The 23,238-nt window shown below is 44.7% G+C and overlaps 1 protein-coding gene across 1 annotated transcript in view; it reads left to right on the top strand.

Annotated features, from left to right (window-relative positions):
* Nucleotides 1–23,238, top strand: part of RCSD1 (RCSD domain containing 1) — a 67,743-nt gene that overhangs the window by 27,178 nt on the left and 17,327 nt on the right. Inside the window, exons 3-5 of the mRNA XM_082244603.1 lie at nt 6,126–6,209; nt 10,992–11,063; nt 20,344–20,547. Of these exons, the coding sequence (XP_082100729.1) occupies nt 11,016–11,063; nt 20,344–20,547 (252 nt within the window). The 5' untranslated portion in view covers nt 6,126–6,209; nt 10,992–11,015. The remainder of the gene's footprint in view (nt 1–6,125; nt 6,210–10,991; nt 11,064–20,343; nt 20,548–23,238) is intronic.

Raw genomic sequence — 23,238 nt, 5'->3', positions numbered from 1 at the left:
CTTTATTGACCTGTTTCCATGTCTTTATGGACCTTGCTTTGTGCACTGGTCCAAATAATTTGATGGAAGGGGAGATTATAGTGTGGGGTTGTTTTTCAGAGGTTGGGCTTGGCCCCTTAGTTCCAGTGAAGGCTTCAGTATGCCAAGACATTTTGGACAATTTCATGCTCCCAATTTTGTGGGAACAATTTGGGGATGGCCCCTTCTTGTTCCAACATGACTGTGCTCCAGTGCACAAAGCAAGGTCCATAAAGACATGGATGAGCAAGTTTTGGGTGGAGGAACATGACTGGCCTGCACAGTCTGCACTGGCCTGATCTCAACCCGATAGAACACCTTTAGGATGAATTAGAGGGGAGGCTGTGAGCCAGGCCTTCTCATCTACATCAGTGCCTGACCTCACAAATGTGCTTCTGGAAGAATGGTCAAACATTCCCATAGACACACTCCTAAACCTTGTGGACAGCCTTCCCAGAAGAGTTGAAGCTGTTATAGCTGCAAAGGGTGGGCCAACTCAATATTGAACCCTACAGACTAAGACTGGCTGGTGTCCCAATACTTTTGGTGCTATAGTGTATCAGCTTGAAACTTGTACTTGTACCTGTACTTGAAATCGGATTGGTTCGTTAAGTTAATAATTTAGTTTCGACATATTCATTGTATTAGAATGATTTGTTTTCGTAATTTGTTTTGTATATTCGGATTTATTTTGAATATTTGGATTTGGTTAGTATATTCGTTGTTTTCTAATGAATCCGAATTTTGGAAGATGGCTATATTCGTCTTAACATGGTAATTCGTTTTTTTGGGAGATAATACTTAGTGCCGGTACACACTGCCGCGACCTCTAAGTCGCCTCATAAGGGGCGACTTCTAGCGCGACTTTTAGCGTGACTTTTAGCGCGACTTAGCGCGACTTCAGCGCGACTTGTGAATTTTTTTTACGCGACTTATATGATAGACGACTTTCCACGACTTTGCATTTGGCCAATCAGAATATGATGTTTTTTGGATAGTGTCTGGGGGGTCTAAAAAGTGTCCCTGTGAAGTTTCATCACTGTAGCATGTGCAGAACCAGAAAAAAAAAATTCTTATAATTATTAATACAGCAGTGTGGCGGCTTCTCTACACCTTGCATTTTTTATTGCTGGCATTTATCGGGCATTTTTTGGGCGTCTCTGGAGGCAGGCATGTCTTTTTGGATTTAGTGTCTGGGGTGTCTAAAAAGTGTACCTGTGAAGTTTCAGCTCTGTAGCAGCATGTCCAGAACCCACACTGAACCCACTGAACCCACACTGCTGTATTAATAATTATAAGAAAAATGCTCTTTTTTTTCTGGTTCTGGACATGCTACAGTGATGAAACTTCACAGGTACATTTTTTAGACCCCACAGACACTAAATCCAAAAAAAGTCATGCCTGCCTCCAAAAATGCCCGATAAATGCCTGCAAGAAAAACGGCCAGGTGGAGAGAAGACATATTCATGTGCTAATAAAAATTATAAGAAAAATGCTTTTTTTTTTCTTGTTCAGGACCATTTTTATGGAAAGTCGGATCACAAGTCGCTTCAAATAAGATAAGGAGGCGACTCCCATTGAAGTCTATGGGACAAGTCGGATCACAGGTCGCCTCAAAGTAGTACAGGACCCTTTTCTGAAGTCGGAGCGACTTCAGTAGTGCCAATTAAGACGGCACTCATTGATTAACATTGCTTTTGTTATGTCAAGCGACTTGGGGCAACTTGAGGGCACACAAGTCGCCTCACAAGTCGCGCTGGTGTGAATGGGCTCTTATGGGTTGGGTTCTATTTGGGTTGCATGGAGGTGGATTCATCAGAATCTACAAATCAAAACATAACGAATGGAACGAAAATAATTTCAGATTCAATCGTTATGTTATGATCCGGCGATTCTGATGGATCCACCTCCATCCAACCCAAACACAATAAGGGCCCTTTCACACTGCTCAGTTTTTACAGTTAAGAAAAAGAGGAAGAAAAATGCATGAAAAATGCATCCCTTTAAATCCAATGGAACTCTTCACACTGGTCCTTTGCATTTCAGTTGCGTTTTTAGACACTGCTCCATCATTTGCCACGGTGGGTTGCGTTTTTGATGCGTTTGCGTTGTGTTTTTCCCCTAGACGTGACCGGACAGGTGCAATGCATTTTTGATGCATTTTTGCTGCATTTATTACAATAGAGGGGTGCATTTTTTTTTTTTTTTACTTTTGACTTTTAAAACGCAATTGAAGTGCAACGGACCAGTGAGAAGAGTTCCATAGGATTTAACCGCTTCTTGACCGCCCACCGCAGTTATACTGCGGCAGGGCGGTCCTCCTGCACGAACTGTAGGAGGTATATGTCGGTCGCGCCTGCAGCACAGGGCAGGCGGCTCCGATTGCCACCTGACACCCGCGATCGCTCCCCACTGAGAGAGAAGGACTGGCAGCTGTTGTAAACACAGCCGACCATTCTTCTCCCTGGAATGATCACAGAGCGCCTGTGATCCTTCTATATATAGGATCACAGGTCTCTGTGATCATTTCACAAGCCCCGCCCCCATACAGTTAGAAACACACCCCTAGGTACACATTTAACCCCTTGATCACCCACAGTGTTAACCCCTGCCCTGCCAGTGTCATTATTACAGTGACGGTGGATATTTTTAGCACTGATTACTGTAGTAATGTCACTGGTCCCCCCCCAAAAGTGTTAAAAACGTCAATCAGGGGTCCGATCTGTCCGCTGCAATGTCGCAGTCCCGCAAAAAAACGCAGATCGCCGCCATTACTAGTGTAGCAGGTTTTCCAGGCCTGTGGCCTGATGTGGGTCTGCCATTGTTACCGGTTACCTTTCCAGCCCATGTGAGCTGCGGCCCTGGGTGTAGAGACTGAGACATGGACGACTCCGGCATCTTGGTTTTGTTGTTTTATTGTAGATAAAGAGGATGGGAGAAGGGAATGAGTGGGATACTCCTTTAGGCTTCAACTATATACACTTGGGACTTTGTTCCTGAAAAATGCCTGTTGGCGCTTCCTCGGCGCCAGCCAACGCTCACTAACTCTGAGAACACGCTGTAGCTTAGCAGAAGTGCTGAATCCTCGACTTAAAGTCCAAAAGATCCAGGACTGTGAAATTGTAGATCCACTGACACTGTTGTACTGTGAAAGTCACTGAATACTTCCCTCCCACCTTGCTCTGGCTTGAGGTAGTATATTGTAGAATTCTGTAAAGCTGTAAATCCCAACTGGCACACTCTGCACCATTCAGGGCCCAACAGGAGGTGCCCCCATTAACCTTGAACTCTTCGGGATTCACTGTCTATGCACCCCCTTCTGTAACTTCAGGGTCCTCAACCTAGGTACCCCCCTTTACAGCTAGCTGGCACTGGATCCCAGAACCTCTTCCGGAGTGGTCCCCTCTGACTCTGGAGGACCCCCAGGGGCAATCCGCAGTACTCACGACCTGTGTAGGCTTTCCTAGGACTGGACCCCTCTCTCTCTCTCCGCAGGCTCTCGGCACACCGGATCCCCTCAGCTCAACTCAGCACTCTCTGGACTCTCAGACGACACCCCGAGACATCCACTTTCCTCAGACAGGAGGAGAGACAGCCGCACTCTCCATCCTGGGACTCTGCTCCCACCTAAGACACCGTGCCACGCACTTCCCCCCAACTTATACCCACTCCCAGAATCCTTAGCAGCATAATCTGCCTTCTGTGGTAGTTACAAGCTGGGATGTGTCCCCTGATTTGGCTTCCTCCACTGCCCTATGAGCCTCTCACAGGAGCCAGTGGGGATACTTCTCCCCTCAGCAGGCACATCTGGAAGCCCTGACACCCTACCTAAATAAATCACAGCCCTGCTGTTAGGCAGACAAGGCTCACTATACATTTACCTAGCACCTACCTGTAGAGTGCTACACCAGTAGAAAAAAAAAACAAAACAATAAACCTGACATAAATCTTTCCCCTAGATTGTAGACGTGATAACTTTTGCGCAAACCAATAAAAATACGCTTATTGCGATTTTTTTTTTCTTACCAAAAATATGTAGCAGAAAACAAATTGGCCTAAAATGTTAAAAAATTTAGATTTTTACATTTTTTTTTTTTGGGAATGTTATATAGCAGAATGTGAAAAATATTGTTTTTTTTTTCAGAATTGTTGCTCTTTTTTTGTTTATAGCGCAAAAAATAAAAATCGCAGAGGTGATCAAAAACCACCAAATGAAAGCTCTATTTGTGGGAAAAAAAGAACATCAATTTTATTTAGGTACAGCATCGCACGACCAAGCAATTGTCCGTTAAAGTAACGCAGTGCCGAATCACAAAATATGGCCTGGTCGTTAAGGGGGGCAAATCCTTCCGGTCCAGAAGTGGATAAAGGGATGCTTTTTAAAGCATTTTTTCTTCTGCTTTTTTTTTTAGCTGAAAAACTGATCAGTGTAAAAGGGCCGTTAATAGTCCTGCTTGTTGCATTTTTTGGTGCATGTTTGGTGCAGTAAAAAACGCACCAAAAACGCATCTCTCCAATGAAATGGATAGAAGGGGGGGGTCATTCTCCTACAAGATCCGGGTATAGCCCAAATCTCGCAAGATGACATGTGGGACAGTGCATGATTGTCTTTTCACAAAATATGGCCAACATAACATTGTCCAAAATCTGGTCAGAGAGAAGATGACGTCACCCTTGCCTTGGCACCATGGGTTTTCCAATGTGCCCACCCCCCCCCCTTTTTTTTTCTTTTCTTTATTTTTTAGCCAGCCTTTTAGGGAGAGGGGGGGCACTCTAAATAATCAGACCTTGTTACAAAGGTGCAAGGTCCCCTTTAAAATGACTCCATCACACTTGTACTGTAGCACGTGTTATAAATCTCCTTCTTCGGTTTGTGGTCACATCATAGCCGGTGAATCAGTATTGTTGCAATCTGACTTGCCCTCCCTTCCTTATTTCTGTTTCCGGCCTATCGGAAGTGATCGTTTGCAAGATGATAGCGTAAGACCAAAGGGGAAATGTGCTTTATAGCAGAATAGGTTCCTTATGGGCCACCTCTACCCAAAAACTAAAGTTTCGGTATTGGGTGATTGTAAAAAAAAAAAAAAAATGAATCATACATTTATATGTTTATGTAATATATATATATATATATATATATATATAAATTGTGTATATTATATATATATATATATATATATATATATATATATATATATATATATATATATATATATATATATATATATATATATATATATATATACACACTTTATATCTTTATATGTAAATTATATATATATATATATATATATATATATATATACACACTTTATATGTAAATTATATATATATATATATATATATATATATATATATATATATATATATATATATATAAATCACTTTTTAATAGAATTATGCATAAATTAAAAATGTGTATATCAGCTTCCCATACTCACGGTGCAGCAACACTCTACACTGCCATCTACAGGAGAGGGCTGAAAGTGTTATCCACTCAGGACTAATAACACTTACAGAAAGGTAAAGCACAGTGAATTCAGTATACTGCTGCTCCTTTGCTGTGCAATCAGCATGAAAGGGAATGGAGGTGACACCGCTGTATTTCTTATTTGTAATAGAAAGGTGGTGTCACCCTTCCTGCTATACAATGTGTGAATTCCAAAAATGTATTCAGAGTCACAAATAATTTGGCAGGTAAAACATTTCTTATACATGTAACTCAACTTAGTATTTAGCAGTTTGAGTTGAGCCATAAATAGCCTTCTTACGGTAAATAAGGTCCAGTCTAACTTCCATTCACATGTTCGGCCATATGAATTTTAGTTCCTGTGTGTGGCTTCCTCCAATGCATTTCATAGCTGACCAGGTCTCTGTCATTGGGAGTATCCTGACCACAAAAGAGAAAAAAATGAGAATTGTATAGGTGCCTCTAGTCTCCTCTTGGTGTCTGTGTTTATAGTACACACGTTGCAAACCCTTAGAGGTTCACTTTTCATATCCTATTTGGTGTCCTTTGGGCACAGTAGCACTGCTCCCTCCCTAAAGGTATTACATTAGTGATGTTTTTCTTGACATAAGCTTGGTGTTTTCTTGTCCCTTCTCAGGCTCCACCACACAAACCAGCAAGAAAGAAACCTCCTTGTTCGCTGCCTTTAGCCAAACTTGAGGCCACCAACAATGGCGAAGAGGTAAGTTCCCATCTAAAAGCAGAATGGCCTTCTTTCCCCATACAAGTCAATGAGCTTACAAAAGTAGCTTGAAGCAGCTCGATGCAGCTTAGGAGGTCAACTGCAGGTCAGAAGGAGGTCAACTGCAGATCAAAAGGAGGTCAACTGCAGGTTAAAAGAAGATCAACTTCAGGTGAGAAATCAGTCAACTGCAGGTCAGAAGGAGATTAACCTTAAAGCCTCGTACACACGCAACGAATTGCCGCCGACCGGTCGTCCGTCTTTTGTCCAGAGTGGTGTCTGTTGGTTGGAATGTGCTCTAGACTGCACACGAATGTTCCCGCACGACAGAATTCTACTTCAGAAGTGACGTCATGTGTTGGATTGGTTTCTTTGTGTTCTTTCATCTCTGAGCATGCCCAGACTTGCTCATAAGATTTTTCCCCATCGAAATCTGTACTAATGAGACGAAAATCGGACGTGTTTTGACGGTCGACAAAAATTTTATAGTCTGCACACCAAGATTTTTTCGGCCGAAAAGTGGGAGTCGGTTGTCGGAAGCATCATACTAACAAGCCGGAAATCGGCAGATCGGTCGTCGGACGCGTGTGTACGAGGCTTAAGTCAGAGGGAGGTCGACTTCAGGCAGAAGGAGGTCAACTTTAGGTCAGAAGGAGGTTAACTTCCGGTCAAAAGAAGGTAGTCAACTTCAGGACAGAATGTAGTCATCTGCAGGTCAGAAGGAGCTCAACTGCAAGTGAGATGCAACTGTGAGGAGAAGATTGAATTTAGGATAGACAATCAAATTCAGATCGTAAGGAGATCAACCACTGGTCAGTAGGAGATAAACTCCAGATCAGAAGGAAATCGACTTCAGGTCAAAGGAGATCGACTTCAGGGTAGAAGGAAGTCAACTTCAGGTCAGAAGGAGCTCAACTGCAAGTCAGATGCAACTGTGAAGGAACTCAAGATGATCTCAGAAATAAGCTAAATGAACCTGAAAGCACGCTGCCTTACCCACTGGTTTATTTTGGTTTTGTGCTGCCCTAGGCAAGACTAAAATTGGGCGCCCCCCGGGGGCGGTTGTGAGAGAGAGTGGGGTGGTTAAGGGAGGGAGAGAGAGAGGGGGGATGAGAATGAGAGAGAGAGGGGTGGTGAGAGAGAGAAGGGGTGAGAGAGGTGGCTATAGCAACTAGTGGCCAATCGAGTCTCAGGTGGAGGGGGGGGGCGGCTTTTTTGCTGCCCCCCTGCAAAGTGCCGCCCTAGGCCTGGGCCTTGTTGGCCTAGGCCAAAATACAGCACTGGCCTTACCCATCTACACCTAAAAAAGGGCAATGGACTTGCTTGATCTCCAGTAAGCCATGACCTTAGTGATGGAAGTTGAACCATTTTCATTATACCAACATCTATTGCCACCACAGTCACCCATGTTAACAGTTTGGTCAACCCAAAACTAATATCTGAGTTCCAGGTAGAGTTGAACGAGCTGCTTTTTTTTTTTTCTTTTGAGGATTTCAGGTGTTTGATCTGAATTCCTGACTCCGTCCCTGAGCACCTTTAGGTTTTGAGTCTTCCTGCCCACCTACAGGCCATGAGATATCCAGTTCTAGCCCTGCCCTCTGTAACTCTCAGCATGTAGGCTGCATAATAATCAGGTGTGGCTGCAAACTATCCAGAAGCGTAGTGACAACCATTGATTAGATAATTAGGTAGCCATTCATAATGGTGGTGTGTCCTGGGTTGACTGTTCCTCCCTATGGTTGCTAATTAAAGGTCAGCCCACCTAATACAGATGTTCAGTGTCCGGTGGATGTTGGAGAGTTAAACCACCTGACAGTCTCCTCTATCTCCCAGAGACTCTGTTGATGAGGTGTTTGCGTTAAAGGCCCGTACACACAATAAGAAAATCTGTAGGGAAAATTCGTCCGACAACCGATCTGCCGATTTTCGGATTGTTAAGCCTCGTACACACGCACCGATTGTTGGCCGTAAATTTTCAGCCAACGTCCGATCGTCGGATTGTTAGTATGATGCTTCCGACAACCGACTGCGACTTTTCGGCCGAACAAAATCTGGTGTGCAGGCTATAAAATTTTTGTTGGCCCTCACCAGAACGGCCGATTGTTCGTCAGTCAGTACAGATTTCGGCCGACAAAAGTCAGATGAGCAAGACTGGGCATGCTCAGAGAAGAAAAAACACACGAAAAGTAGACCAGAACATGACATCACTTCAGCAGTTGGTTGTTGTTGGCCGACAAAATTCGTGTGCAGTCTAGAGCACATTTCAACCAACACAACAACACTGGACAAAAGACGGCCGATCGGTCGGCCAACAATCGGTGCGTGTGTACGAGGCTTTAGTATGGTGCTTTCGACAGCCAACTCCGACTTTTCGGCTGACAAATCCTGATGTGCAGGCTATAAAATTTTTGTTGTCCGTAATACAACGTCCGATTTTCGTCTCATTAGTACAGATTTAGATGGAAAAAAATCTTAAGAGCAAGACTGGGCATGCTCAGAGACGAAAGAACACCTACAAAGCAATCCAACACATGACATCACTTCTGAAGTAGAATTCTGTCGTACGGGAAAATTTGTATGAAAATAACCTCTTCACTTTCCACATCAGACTAGCATGCCACAAAAAACGGACGACAGATCGTTCGATAATCTGATCGTGTGTACGGGAAGTGCTGTATTTTGGCCTAGGCCGACAAGGCCCAGGCCTAGGGCAGCACTTTGCAGGGGGGCAGCAAAAAAGCCCCCCCCCCCTTCACCTGAGACTCTATTAGCCACTGGTTGCTAGAGCCACCTCTCTCACCCCTTCCTCTCTTTCTCACCACCCTTCTCTCTCTCACCCCTCTCTCTCTCTCTCACCCCTCTCTCTCTCTCTCTCTCACCCCCCCTCTCTCATCCTCTCATTCCCCCTCTCTCTCTGACCCCCCCCCCTCTCTCTCTCACCCCACCTCTCTCTCATCCTCTCATTCCCCCCAGGGCCGTCTTTTCCACTGGGCATACCCGGCGGTTGCCCGGGGGCCCCACTTGCCAAGGGGCCCCACATGGATCGATGGATTGGTGGCATGTCCCACTCCCTGGTGGTCTAGGGCCCCCCCTGTTCCGTTGTCCGCCGGCCCGCCCGGGCCCCCCCTTATTGCTTCCTCCCCTCCGGAGTCCGGCGGCGGCCGTGGGTGGCTCGAGTCTGCACTGCACACACTGGTTGCTAAGGCCAGCCCGATTGGCATCTAGCAACCAGTGACGTGAGCAGCAGAGCAGACCCAGGATGCACAGCGCCGCCGCCGCAGCAGAGAACTCGGAGGAGGATCCTCCTCCTCCTCGGCTCTCCTCCTCACTCCTCTCCTCCGGCTCCGTCCGTCTCGAGTCGACCCTAGAAGAAGACTGGCTCCGCCTCCGCCTCCACCCACCTCCTCCCATGTGCAGCCGTGTAAGGTAAGGTAAGGCTGCCACAGCCTGCCAGTTTTTTTAACTCTCATTCATGGCATGATGTGATGATGATGGCAATGTATGATGGGATCTAATCGATGTGACAGTGACACAAGAGACAGAGTCAGACAACTACTACCTGTCCTGGCTGGAGGATATACTACCTACTATATATTGGTCCCCTGGCCTATATGTATATAGTAAGGTATATATTATCCTCCAGGTAAGTAGTTGTACTCTCTTGTAGTATATAGTCTATATACATATTACAGGGACCAATATATAGTACAAGAGAATACAACTACCTGGAGTATATACCTTACTATATACATATTACAGGGAACACTATATACTACAAGAGTCTCTTGTAGTATATAGTGTTCCCTTTAATATGTATATAGTAAGGTATATACTCCAGGTAGTTGTACTCTCTTGTAGTATATTCTCGTGCGTGATTGTGTAGGCAGGGGGCCCTGGTGCACTGCATTGCCCAGGGGCCTATAAGGCTCTTAAGATGGCACTGATTCCCCCTCTCTCTCTGACCCCCCCCCCTCTCTCTCTCACCCCCCCTCTCTCGCTCTCACCCCCCCTCTCTCGCTCTCACCCCCCCCTCTCTCGCTCTCTCACCCCCCCTCTCTCTCTCTCACCCCCCTCTCTCTCTCTCACCCCCCCTCTCTCTCTCTCTTCCCCACCCCTCGCTCTCTCATCCCCCTCTCTCTCTCTGTATCTCACCCCCCCTCTCTCTCCCTCCCTCACCCACCCCCCTCTCTCTCCCACCCCCTCTCACCCCCCCCCCCTCTCATGAGATCTCAGGGGTTCATGCTGGGACTTGTATTCCTTAAATTTTGGAGGGAGTCACATCCGTCTAAAAGGAAGGAGTGGGGCAAATTTCATGGGGGGGCGGAGGCGCCCAATTTTAGTCTTGCCTAGGGCAGCACAAAACCAAAATACACCACTGTGTACGGGGCTTAAGTTCCCCCAGGTGTTCACACCTGCTTTGCTTATTATGAGGGGTTCCCACCATACCTACTGTATATTTTGTATTTATCTCATATTATGTAGAATATAACAGGAAAGGATGGCACACACAAAGATGGCAGGGAATGCCCAAAGCTCCCAGGTAGACAGCAACAGAGATAGGAATTTGTGGCAGAGAGCTCTCAATGCTGGGGAGTTATGTGTCCCGGGGCTGACCTATCCCACCAAGCTTCATTTTTATCCAGGGCTAAAGTTGATTGACCCCTTAAATAGTGTTCTGTACAAATCCTAAAGAAAGGGGATAATGGCGTGTGTAGTAATTATTTACTGATCAGTGCTCGGGAGTCTTATATATTTACTCCTTGTGGTTTTCTGTTCTTGCAGAAAGTGTCTCCTCCTCACACACAGATGCCTAAGGTCAAGGTGAAGAGCTCCCCTCTTATTGAGAAGCTCCAGGTGGGTGGAAAATAAAATACTTCTTCTTGAACAAATGTGACATTAAGACATTTAGCCTTGCTATGGGCCTGCGGCGACACTTCAGATGAGTTTTGCATTCACATATAAGTCTTGAAGAACGTATAACCGTCCTTCTCGAAGCAAGTCAAATGCAGATCAGAAGCAAGACAACTATAGGTCAGAAGGAGGTCAACTGCAGGTCAAATGTACCCATCAGTGATTTTTGTCGTTCAAAGTATTTTGTTAGAGATATGTACATACAATAGATACAACATAAGTGTAAAAAGGATACAACAAAAATGTAAAGAGGATAAAGTCCAAATATAGAGTGGCCAAATGGTATACAAGATATAGAGAGAGTCAATGAGCCATCAGGGATTTTTGAATAATCTCAGAAGTATTTCAAACTGATATCAAACCAATTCTGTCAACACAAGCTCAATGCCCTTCAATGCAGGCACTTTTTGACTCATCACCCCCCCCATATATCCAATGTAATGATTAACATAATAATAATATCAATAGTTTACACCAGCCATTCTCAACCAGGGTTATACTAGCTCCTCCAGAAGTTGCCAAGGGTTCACTGATCTGTTGCCGATCGACCATACATATGATGATGCCTTTATAGTTCTGTGTCCAATGCCACTTGGTAGAGCCAGCAAAATGACACCAATGATCTTTTTAGCTGCCAGTAAGTGCCAGTTCACATATATGCGATGCAGGAACCCTGCAAATCCACTGCGGGTTCCCACATTCAAATCACAGGCAGTTCACACTGCTATATGCCAATTGCTGGGGGTGTTAATACAAAATTAATGACACCATAGGTGTGCGCAGCCTATTGCATTAGGGTGTGCACTATATATATATATATATATATATATATATATATATATATATATATAGCAGTAGGGCAATGAACAGTGTCAGTAGAGCAGTGGACGGTGTCAGTAGGGCAGAGATTGGTGTCAGTAGGGCAGAGATTGGTGTCAGTAGGGCAGAGATTGGTGTCAGTAGAGCAGAGATTGGTGTCAGTAGGGCAGTGGGTGGTGTCAGTAGGGCAGAGATTGGTGTCAGTAGCAGTGGACAGCGTCAGTAGGGCAGGGATTGGTGTCAGTAGGGCAGAGATTGGTGTCAGTAGGGCAGAGATTGGTGTCAGTAGGGCAGAGATTGGTGTCAGTAGAGCAGAGGACGGTGTCAGTAGGGCAGTGGGTGGTGTCAGTAGGGCAGAGATTGGTGTCAGTAGCAGTGGACGGCGTCAGTAGGGCAGGGATTGGTATCAGTAGGGCAGAGATTGGTGTCAGTAGGGCAGACATTGGTGTCAGTAGGGCAGAGATTGGTGTCAGTAGAGCAGAGGACGGTGTCAGTAGGGCAGGGATTGGTGTCAGTAGGGCAGAGATTGGTGTCAGTAGAGCAGAGGACGGTGTCAGTAGGGCAGAGATTGGTGTCAGTAGGGCAGTGGGTGGTGTCAGTAGGGCAGGGATTGGTGTCAGTAGGGCAGAGATTGGTGTCAGTAGCAGTGGACGGCGTCAGTAGGGCAGGGATTGGTTTCAGAAGGGCAGTGGGTGGTGTCAGTAGGGCAGAGATTGGTGTCAGTAGGGCAGTGGGTGGTGTCAGTAGGGCAGAGATTGGTGTCAGTAGGGCAGAGATTGGTGTCAGTAGAGCAGAGGACGGTGTCAGTAGGGCAGGGATTGGTGTCAGTAGGGCAGAGATTGGTGTCAGTAGAGCAGTGGATGTTGTCAGTAGGGCAGAGATTGGTGTCAGTAGGGCAGTGGGTGGTGTCAGTAGGGCAGAGATTGGTGTCAGTAGGGAAGAAATTGGTGTCAGTAGAGCAGTGGGTGGTGTCAGTAGGGCAGAGATTGGTGTCAGTAGCAGTGGACGGCGTCAGTAGGGCAGGGATTGGTGTCAGTAGGGCAGGGATTGGTGTCAGTAGGGCAGAGATTGGTGTCAGTAGGGCAGAGATTGGTGTCAGTAGAGCAGAGGACGGTGTCAGTAGGGCAGTGGGTGGTGTCAGTAGGGCAGAGATTGGTGTCAGTAGCAGTGGACGGCGTCAGTAGGGCAGGGATTGGTGTCAGTAGGGCAGAGATTGGTGTCAGTAGGGCAGAGATTTGTGTCAGTAGGGCAGAGATTGGTGTCAGTAGAGCAGAGGACGGTGTCAGTAGGGCAGGGATTGGTGTCAGTAGGGCAGAGATTGGTGTCAGTAGAGCAGAGGACGGTGTCAGTAGGGCAGGGATTGGTGTCAGTAGGGCAGAGATTGGTGCCAGTAGAGCAGTGGATGGTGTCAGTAGGGCAGAGATTGGTGTCAGTAGGGCAGTGGGTGGTGTCAGTAGGGCAGAGATTGGTGTCAGTAGGGCAGAGATTGGTGTCAGTAGAGCAGTGGGTTGTGTCAGTAGGGCAGAGATTGGTGTTAGTAGCTTATTTTTATTATTTTTTAAATTTAAAACATTTTTTTTTTTAATAATGTATTATGATTTTATTTTTTACAATTTTTAGGAGCCCCACAGACCCCTGATGTCTCACATTTGAGACAGAAAAAGGGACTGAGGACAGAGATTTCCCAGTCCCTTTCTCTGCAACCAAGCAGCACGGGAAATCTGAGCATCACAGGGTGATTAGGGTGTGCCTAGGCACACCTGGCACACCCTGTGCGCACGCCTATGAATGACACCCCCAGATCAGTTCGCATATTGCAGTGTGAACTGTCAGTTCGGACATGAATTGGATCACAAAGGTGTGAACACCCATGCGATCCGATTCTGCTGTGGACCCAAAAAAGGGGTTGCGTCCGACTGCGATGCAAATTCAGCCATACATGTGTGGCTGAATTTGCATCGCACAGACATTGCATGTGATTTTCAGAGCAGTGCACTCCAAATCACATGCGATGTCTGTTATCGCAGTAATGTCAACCTGGACTAAGGGTGGCATTGTGACCACCAATATAAAGGACATTCTTCTCATTGTCTCACAAAGAATTGATTTTAGCAGGGGTTCCCTGAGACCCAGAGGTGGGGGACTTGAGTCACATGACTTGACTTAAGTCACCAGTTTGAGGACTTGAGACTTGCTTGACTAAAATTAATAAAAGACTCGACTTGACTTTGACTTGGTATTCATGACTTGAGACTTGACTTTGACTTGAGACGTATGACTCGAAATGACTTTACTTTTTTAAGTTAATAAATATTTGCATTTTCTCAAGATGTGTTAAAGCAAAATGAATGTGCCTGTTAAGTTTCTGACACCACAGTCACTTAAAACACCTCAGTGTGTTCTGATTTTTAGGACACTGGCTGTTTAACAATGGAAATACTTAACATGTTTTTAGTGACTGTGGTGTTGAAACATGACCGGACGAAGGATTTTGAGCTGTTTGGGCATTCAAAGTGTTCAAGTAGATTTACTGCGGCGGTCAGCCCCTGCCAGGCAGAGTGACGTTAATTAACGTCACTAGCCTGGGAGGGTCTGGGGAGCGAGCGCGCGCCCGCGGAGGCGCGATCCCGCTCCCGCGCGGTCACGGACCCCCGCGCGCGTGTGACCAGCGGACCCGATGTCCGCCGGCCACTCGGCGATCGTCGGGGGAGAGGGAGAATGTCAGGCAGCTTGTGTAAACAAGCTGCCTGTCATTCTCCTTGCTGTAAAGACACTGATCACACGGATCTAGTATGTAGATCCGTTGATCAGTGTCCTTACAGCTAGAGCCACAGCCAATCACAGTAAGAATCACGCCCCTAGGGACACACACAGCCCCTCCCTCCCAAATAAAGTTAACCCCTTCACTGCCAGTGTATTTTTACAGTAACAGTGCATATGTATAGCACTGATTACTGTAGAAATGTCACTGGTAACCCCAAAAGTGTCAAAAATGTCAGCCAAGGGTCCGATCTGTCCGCCGCAATGTCGCAGTATCGCAAAAAAAATCGCAGATCGCCGCCATTACGCATTAAAAAAAAAAACAACAAAAATGACAAAAATCTTTCCCTTTGTTAGGAAAACGCGATAACTTTTGCGCAAACCAATCAAAATACGCTTTTTGCGATTTTTTTTTTACCAAACATAGGTAGGATAAAACAAATTGGCCAAAAATGTTAAAAAATTTTGATTTTTACATTTTTTTGGGGGGAATTTCATATAAAAAAATGTGAAAAATATTGCTATTTTTGCAAAATTGTCACTCTTTTTTTGTTTATAGCGCGTGATCAAAAAATCGCACAGGTGATCAAATACCACCAAAAGAAAGCTCTGTTTGTGGGAAAAAAAGGACGTCAAATTCGTTTAGGTACAGCGTCGCACGACCGCGCAATTGTCCCTTAAAGTCACGCAGTGCCGAAACGCAAAATACCCCCTGGTCTTTTAGCAGGAAAATCCTCCGGGGCTTAAGTGGTTAATATGCCAAGAAAAAAGCACTAAGCAGTTTTGTTAATGTTGAAATAAAACAAAACCTTTCCTGACCACTGACTTTTAACTGATTTAAATGTGAAAATTGGGGTAGATCAGTATTTTGATTTGATTTGTGACTTGACCAAAATAAATGACTTGACTTGCTTGACTTCTAGCAGGGACTCGACTTGACTTGCTTGACTTCTAGCAGGGACTCGACTTGACTTGCTTGCTTTTTGCCAAAGTAACTTGGGACTTGCTTGAGACTTGAAGGTTAAGACTTGAGACTTGCTTGTGACTTGCACATGTGTGACTTACTCCCATGTCTGCTGAGACCACAAGATAATTTTGAGGTTTCCCATGGGGAAAAAAAGGTCAAGAAAGACTGGCTTGCACATAAGAAGAATAATTCAGATTATTGCAGGTTACAAAAAAAATATTTCCTGTTCAGGTATCATTGTATAATAGTGCCCTCTAGTGGCTAGTGGACAAACGTGGCTGTACCCGCTAACAGAAGTAATGCATTTTTACAAAATAGCGCTAGGCGCCTAACTAAATGTCCAAGCACTAAAGAGGAACTTCAATCAGTTTTTATAAAAATTACAAATACTGTAGCTGATGGCTTTTAAGAAACAGATACTTATTAGACCATGGAGTCCAACGTTGTCTTCATTGGAGCCGATTACTTGCCTGGCTCCAGCACCACCATATTGGATATGACAGCCACTGTGCAAGGCAGTACCATGCGACTGGTCCTGCAGCCGTGGCTGAGGGGGGGATAAGGGTGGGCAAGCTGATGTATTTTTTGCCTAGGTAAGATTTGATTACATGGGAGCAGAAAAAGGTATCTGCTTCCTGGGAAAAAAAAAAAATGTGCACATTTTTTAGAGGGGGAGGGAAAAGCGAATGATCGGTTCAGAAGGGAATGACTGGTTCAATTTAATAAATGATTTATATGTAGTAGTATATATTAAATTTAGTAGCGGTAGTAAGAAGTAATACTTGTAGTAGTAAATAGGAAGCAGAAGTAATAGCAGTACAGTAAGCAGGGGTATTAGTTTGCAATAATTGGTGATATTAATAATCAATAGATCACTAATAATAATAATAATAATAATAATAATAATAATACAGATTACAGTATTTTCTAGTTATCTTTGCTACAATGTTATTTCTTGTCTACATATCATTGTATAACTGCGCCCTCTAATGGACAAACTTCAATATACCAGAGTAACAGAAATAATGCATTTTTATAAAATGTTATTACTAGCTTAACTAATTTTTGCTGCATTAATAAATAATTGATATTTGAAAGTAGTACCATGTAGAAAATTTAGCAAGAAGTGGTAGTAAGAAGCAATATTTGTAGTAGTAAATAAGCAGTAATAATAGCAGTACAGTAAGCAGTAGTATTTATTTGCAATAATTGATGATAATAATTAATAGATCATCACTAATAATAATAATAACAATAATACAGAATATTGCATAGTTGTTTTTGTCACAATACAAATATTGAAAAACAACAACAAGAGAAGGGCGCACTAGCCTCGTGCATTACCACTAAACAAGTTTATTAAAATCCAAAAAGGTAGCATACATTGTACTCACAAACGCATGATATTTGCACGCATGTAAGAAATTGGAACCAATCGCCTCCAGGACTACTAGGATGCTTCTATGGTGCTGGATGACGTGATGGCGTGCGCATATGCCTGGCTGACGAGTTTCGAGGGAGAGCCCTCCTCTTCAGAGCCAAAAGTGCTACACTTGTTGTTGTTTTTCAGTATATTTGGATACCCTTGGTCTGAGGGGGCAGCAAGACCATAGGTGGTGTGTACAAAGACCATTTAGACCAGGCATGTCCAACCTGCGGCCCGAGGGCCGCATGCGGCCCGGAACCTCAGGCAATGCGGCCCACTGCCCCCTGATAATTTTTTTGGTTTGCTGGGGAGGAAGGAAGTCAGGTCAGGGGCACGGCCACAGCAGCTGCCAACTAATTGAGACTGCCTCAGAGGGGAGGGGGGGTGGGAGGGGAGCATGTGCAGTGTTTCTGATTCCTACCAGCATGACCACTTTAAATCACTGAAGTGGTCATGGTGGTTAGAGAGTTCCTTTATTATTGCACAGAAGAAGTAAACCTCTGTATACTGATTCCTTTTTATTTGACCATCCTCTAGTTGTGTTAAATTAGTGCAGGGGGCGTGGCTGCGCGGGAAGGGCGCAGCGGCATTTTATTACTTATATACCTTAACTATAGTATATATTTTATTTGCGGCCCGAGAAAATTTCTCTACACTCAATGTGGCCCAGAGAAGCCAAAAGGTTGGACACCCATGATTTAGACCATCCACTTTCTCTCATACCACTTGAGCACAGGAGAGATACTGTTTTGGAATCTTTTACAATACAAATATTTCCTATCCAGGTATTATTGTATATTGGCGCCCTCTAATGGACAAACAATAATACACCTTAGTAACAGAAGTGATGCATTTTTTTTTAAATGGTGCTATTAGCCAAACTAAGGGGGAGATTTACTAAAGCTGGAGAGTGCAAAATCTGGTGCAGTTCTACATAGAAACCAATCAGCTTCCAGGTTTTATTTTCAAAGCCTCATTGAACAAGCTGAAGTTAGAAGCTGATTGGTTAACATGCACAGCTGCACCAGATTCTGTGTGCACCAGTTTTATTAAATCTCCCCCTAATTATCTCTGCATTAGTAAATTATAGAATGTAGTAGCATATAGTAAATTTAGTAAGTAGTGGTAGTAAGAAGCAATATTTGTAGTAGTAAATCAGAAGCGGTAATGGATAGCAGTACAGTAAGCAGTAGCATTCGTTTTCATTAACTATAAAGCAGCAGTAATCTAGTAACTAAAAGCTGTTAGTAGGAATTAGTTCTGTAAATAGTGGAAAATAGTAGTATGAAATAATGTTAGTAGTAAGATGTAAATGTAGTAGCAAATCCATTGTGGTAGTACTTGGTGATACTTTAAAGCCAAATTGATCTTTCAGTTTAAGTTGTTGTAAAGGCTAAAAGTTTTTTTACCTTCTATGCATGAAGGTAAATAACTTCCAGTGTGCAGCCCCCCCAATACTTACCTAAGCCCGATCTCGATACAGCGATGTGCACGAGACCCGAGGCTCTCTAGGGTATCTCCCTCCAGATTGGCTGAGATACAGCAGCAGGAGAGATTGGCTGCCGCTGCTGTCAATCACAGCCAGCGGCGGGTGGGCTGAGCTGTGCTCTCTGTGTCTTATGGATGCAGAGAGCCGATGTTCTGCCGAAAGACTCCAACTCACCAAAATCTCCAACTACCTCACTTCCGGTGACTCTACACCAGGGATAATTGGAGATTTCGACCACTTGGTGTTTTCACGGAACAGGCGGCTACTAACCAATAACATGGCTGCCTCCAAGGCAGTGACAGCTAGCGGGCGGACTAACAATGTCCACTCCTTATAGCGTGTATCGGAGTTTAAACACTGCCGCCTGTTCTGTGAAAACACCAACTGGTTGAAATCAATTAACATTTTTTATTGTATGTGTTTTAAAGCAGAAAGTAATATATATATATATATATATATATATATATATATATATATATATATATATATATATATATGTATATATATTTTTTTTTTCAAAATTGTCGGTCTTTTTTTGTGTGTAGCGCAAAATATAAAAACCGTGATCAAATACCACCAAAATAAATCTTTATTTGTGGGGAAAAAAGGACATACATTAACAACACATTTTATTTGGGTACAGCGTCACACGACCACGCAATTGTCAGTTAAATAATGCAGTGCCGTATCGCAAAAATTGGCCTGGCCTGGTCATGAAGGGGGGTAAACCTTCCAGGGCTGAAGGGGATAAAATAGAAATGAAAGACAAAATATTTGTATATAAAAATAAAAAAAATATGTAAAAATACTTTTTCTTTTCAATTTTTTTTAAAACGAATGACTTTCCCTCTGTTCTCAGCTGCATAAGAGCTGGGGGAGGATAAGCAGCAGTACACTGAGCTTCCACGTGAATGGCTGTGCAGCAGGGGTGTGTCAGGACAAGTCTGATCATTGCAGGCTGAGTTCCCAGCATAGCTAGAGAACTGACCATGGTGTGCTCTCCTGCTTAGTGTGGTCAGTTTTAAATAGGAAAGCAGAGGTACTGACAGGAACACCAGGGATTTCATATAAAGGAAGCAATACAAAGAGAACAGGAGACTTTATCATACATATACATGGTACAGCACGCACATATCAGGAAAATGAAGTGTGGGGGTAACAAACGCTGTAAGCCCTGTCTCTGTGAAGTGCTAACACTGACAGAGGAACATGGAAGAAGTGGTGAGGGTCTAGCTAGGACTAACTGAACTAGCACCAAACAGGAGGGGAGGGTCTATTATTGCATAGTGGTTTTTGTGTTGCACAGTTGTGTTCTGTGGGTTGAACTGGGAGGACTTGTGTCCTTTTTCATCTAGACTAACTATGTAACTATATAACTGTGTAGCTAGGACTAAACTAAATAGCTCTAATGAGGAGAGGAGGACAAAGGAAGATACCAAAATCACATTACCGGTAGTAAACAAGCTGCAGTGACTCAAAACTGCCACTAGATGTCAACATACTACAAAAAAATGATAACCTCAAGAAACTCAATACATAACATAAAAAAAAATACATGAAAGAGAGGCAGAGTATTGACTATAGATGAAAAATTCTTGTTGGGAGAGACCAGTTGGAAAGAAAAACGATCATTTATTTAAGCGTGTATGGCCACCATTAGTGGCCACCGAGGGTATATTTTACATTTGGGAGAATAATTTTCCGCTGTATATGTTATTTTACATTGGTCTAATACTGAGCGTATTTTCTCTTAATTTTTCAGGGTAACTTGGCCTTCGCTCCAGCGCATTTCCTCCCAGGAGCATCGCCGAAGAGCCCCGGTCTCAAAGCCATGGCCTCTCCGTTTACCAGCCCCGCCTCAACACCCAGCAGTCCTGGCTTTCAGGCGCGTGCCAGCGAATCGGAGGAGTCCCCTGTCAGCTTTGAGCAGCCACCAGAGGGCGCCCCTCTCCCAAGTTACACTAAGGTTACTCTTTGTAGAATGTATTCTCATTGCAGTGGTGAATTCCTCCATAACAGGCAGCCGGGGGTAATCCACAGACGTGACCAACCTTTCACTGATGGGTTTAACAGGCATTCCTGGAGATGTGCTTCCCCCACTATAAAAGGTTTAACAAGCTTGTAAAGTAGATCTTCTTTCCAGGGCGTCATGTTTAGGCTTTGTGCTGTATGTCTCCAGAACAATGAAAAGTCAGTCTCTGGTTAGGGACTAGGACCGGGGATAAGCAAAATTCAAAGTAGTAATTTCTCCAAAATTCTGGTGAAAAAAATTGTGAGATTTTGTTAAAATTTCACCATTTTTGGCTCAATGTGTTGGAGTCCATGGGGTAGGTGAGGTTAAGATGGTTTTTAAAGCAGAATTCCAGTAAAAAACAACAAGATAATGATGAATAGGCTATTTAATGATAGAATAATAAAAATAGCTTTTCACCTTAAATCTGAGGCAGGAGTACTGAGTTAAAATTCAAGGAGCTTCAGTTGCTTAAATTTTCCTCAGGCTGAGGTCCGAATTTCAAGTTTGGGCTATTAGATTGCCCCTTTACATCAGGTGTCCCCATCAGAGTGCCCCTTTACATCAGGTGTCCCCATCAGAGTGCCCCTTTACATCAGGTGTCCCCATCAGAGTGCCCCTTTACATCGGGTGCTCCTATCAGAGTGCCCCCTTACTTTAGGTGTCCCCATCAGAGTGCCCCTTTACATCAGGTGTCCCAAGAGTGCCCCATTCAGGTGTGCCTATCAGAGTGCCTCTTTACATCAGGTGTCCCCATCAGAGTTCCCCTTTACATCAGGTGTCCCCATCAGAGTGCCCCTTTACATCGGGTGCTCCTATCAGAGTGCCCCCTTACTTTAGGTGTCCCCATCAGAGTGCCCCTTTACATCAGGTGTCCCAAGAGTGCCCCATTCAGGTGTGCCTATCAGAGTGCCTCTTTACATCAGGTGTCCCCATCAGAGTTCCCCTTTTTATCTGGTGTCCCCATCAGGGTCCCCCCTTACATCAGGTGTCCCTATTAGATTGCCCCCTTTACATCGGGTGCTCCTATCAGAGTGCCCCCTTACTTTAGGTGTCCCCATCAGAGTTCCCCTTTTTATCTGGTGTCCCCATCAGGGTCCCCCCTTACATCAGGTGTCCCTATCAGATTGCCCCTTTACATCAGGTGTCCACATCAGAGTGCCCCTTTACATCAGGTGTCCCCATCAGAGTGCCGCTTTTCAGCAGGTGTCCCCAGAGTGCCTCATTCAGGTGTGCCCATCAGAGTGCCTCTTTACATCAGGTGTCCCCATCAGAGTTCCCCTTTTTATCTGGTGTCCCCATCAGGGTCCCCCCTTACATCAGGTGTCCCTATTAGATTGCCCCTTTACATCAGGTGTCCCCATCAGAGTGCCCCCTTACATCAGGTGTCCCTATTAGATTGCCCCTTTACATCAGGTGTCCCCATCAGTCTTCCGCTTTTCATCAGGTGTCCCCAGAGTGCCTCATTCAGGTGTGCCAATCAGAGTGCCCCTTTATATCAGGTGTCTCCATCAGAGTGCCCCCATACATCAGCTGTCCCCATCAGAGTGCCCCCTTACATCAGGTGTCCCCAACAGAGTTCCCCTTTTCATCTGGTGTCCCCATCAGAGTGCCCCTTTTCATCTGGTTTCCCTATCAGAGTGCCCCCTTACATCAGGTGTCCCCATCAGAGTTCCCATTTACATCAGGTGTCCCCATCAGAGTGCCCCTTTACATCAGGTGTCCCCATCAGAGTTCCGCTTTTCATCAGGTGTCCCCAGAGTGCCTCATTCAGGTGTGCCATTCAGAGTGCCCCTTTAAATCAGGTGTCCCCATCAGAGTGCCCCCATACATCAGGTGTCCCCATCAGAGTGCCCCCTTACATCAGGTGTCCCCATCAGAGTTTCCCTTTTCATCTTGTGTCCCCATCAGAGTGCCCCCTTACATCAGCTGTCCCATCAAAGTTATGCTTTTCATCAGATGTCCTCAGAGTGTCCTATTCAGGTGTGCCCATCAGAGTGTCCCTTTATATCAGCTGTCCCCATCAGGTGCCCCTATCAGAGTGCCCCCTTACCTCAGGTGTCCCCATCAGAGTTCCCCTTTTTTTTCAATAGCCGACTGCCAGCAATTGCAAACGCAAGTAATTTTAGGTGGGATTTTATTTTTTTTTCTTTAGACATGTAATTTTTGCTGCAGCAGGTTCCATACGTGCTACAGATGCGCCACTTTACAGGCACATTAAGGTGACCCCCCCCCCCCCCCAGGCACTATATTTAAAATAATTTTGCACTTTAAGCATCATTAAAATCACTGTTCCTGAAAAAAACAATTGTTTTTAAAAAACATTTTTATGTATACATGTGCCCCAGGGCAGTATCCAGACCCCCATACCCCTTTTATGGCCAATCACTTACATATAAGCCTTCAAAATGGGCACTTTTGATTTCTCCTGTTCACTTCCCATAGACTTCAATGGGGTTCACTGTTGGGGTTAGAACTTTCCCCTGTTCGGGGGTTCTGCTGCAAACCGAACAGGGGGGTTTTCGGCTAATTTCTACTGAACAGTGACTTTATCTGATTGGGTGCAAGCACTGTTCAGCTGACTGTTTTCTACCAATCTCCCTCGACATCCCCCTTTTCAAGCCAAACTGTGCCGACAGGGGCACC

The sequence above is a fragment of the Pelophylax lessonae genome, assembly GCF_965119305.1.
Source record: "Pelophylax lessonae genome assembly, chromosome: 2".
NCBI lineage: Eukaryota > Metazoa > Chordata > Amphibia > Anura > Ranidae > Pelophylax > Pelophylax lessonae.
This window is presented reverse-complemented; position numbering and strand designations above follow the sequence as displayed.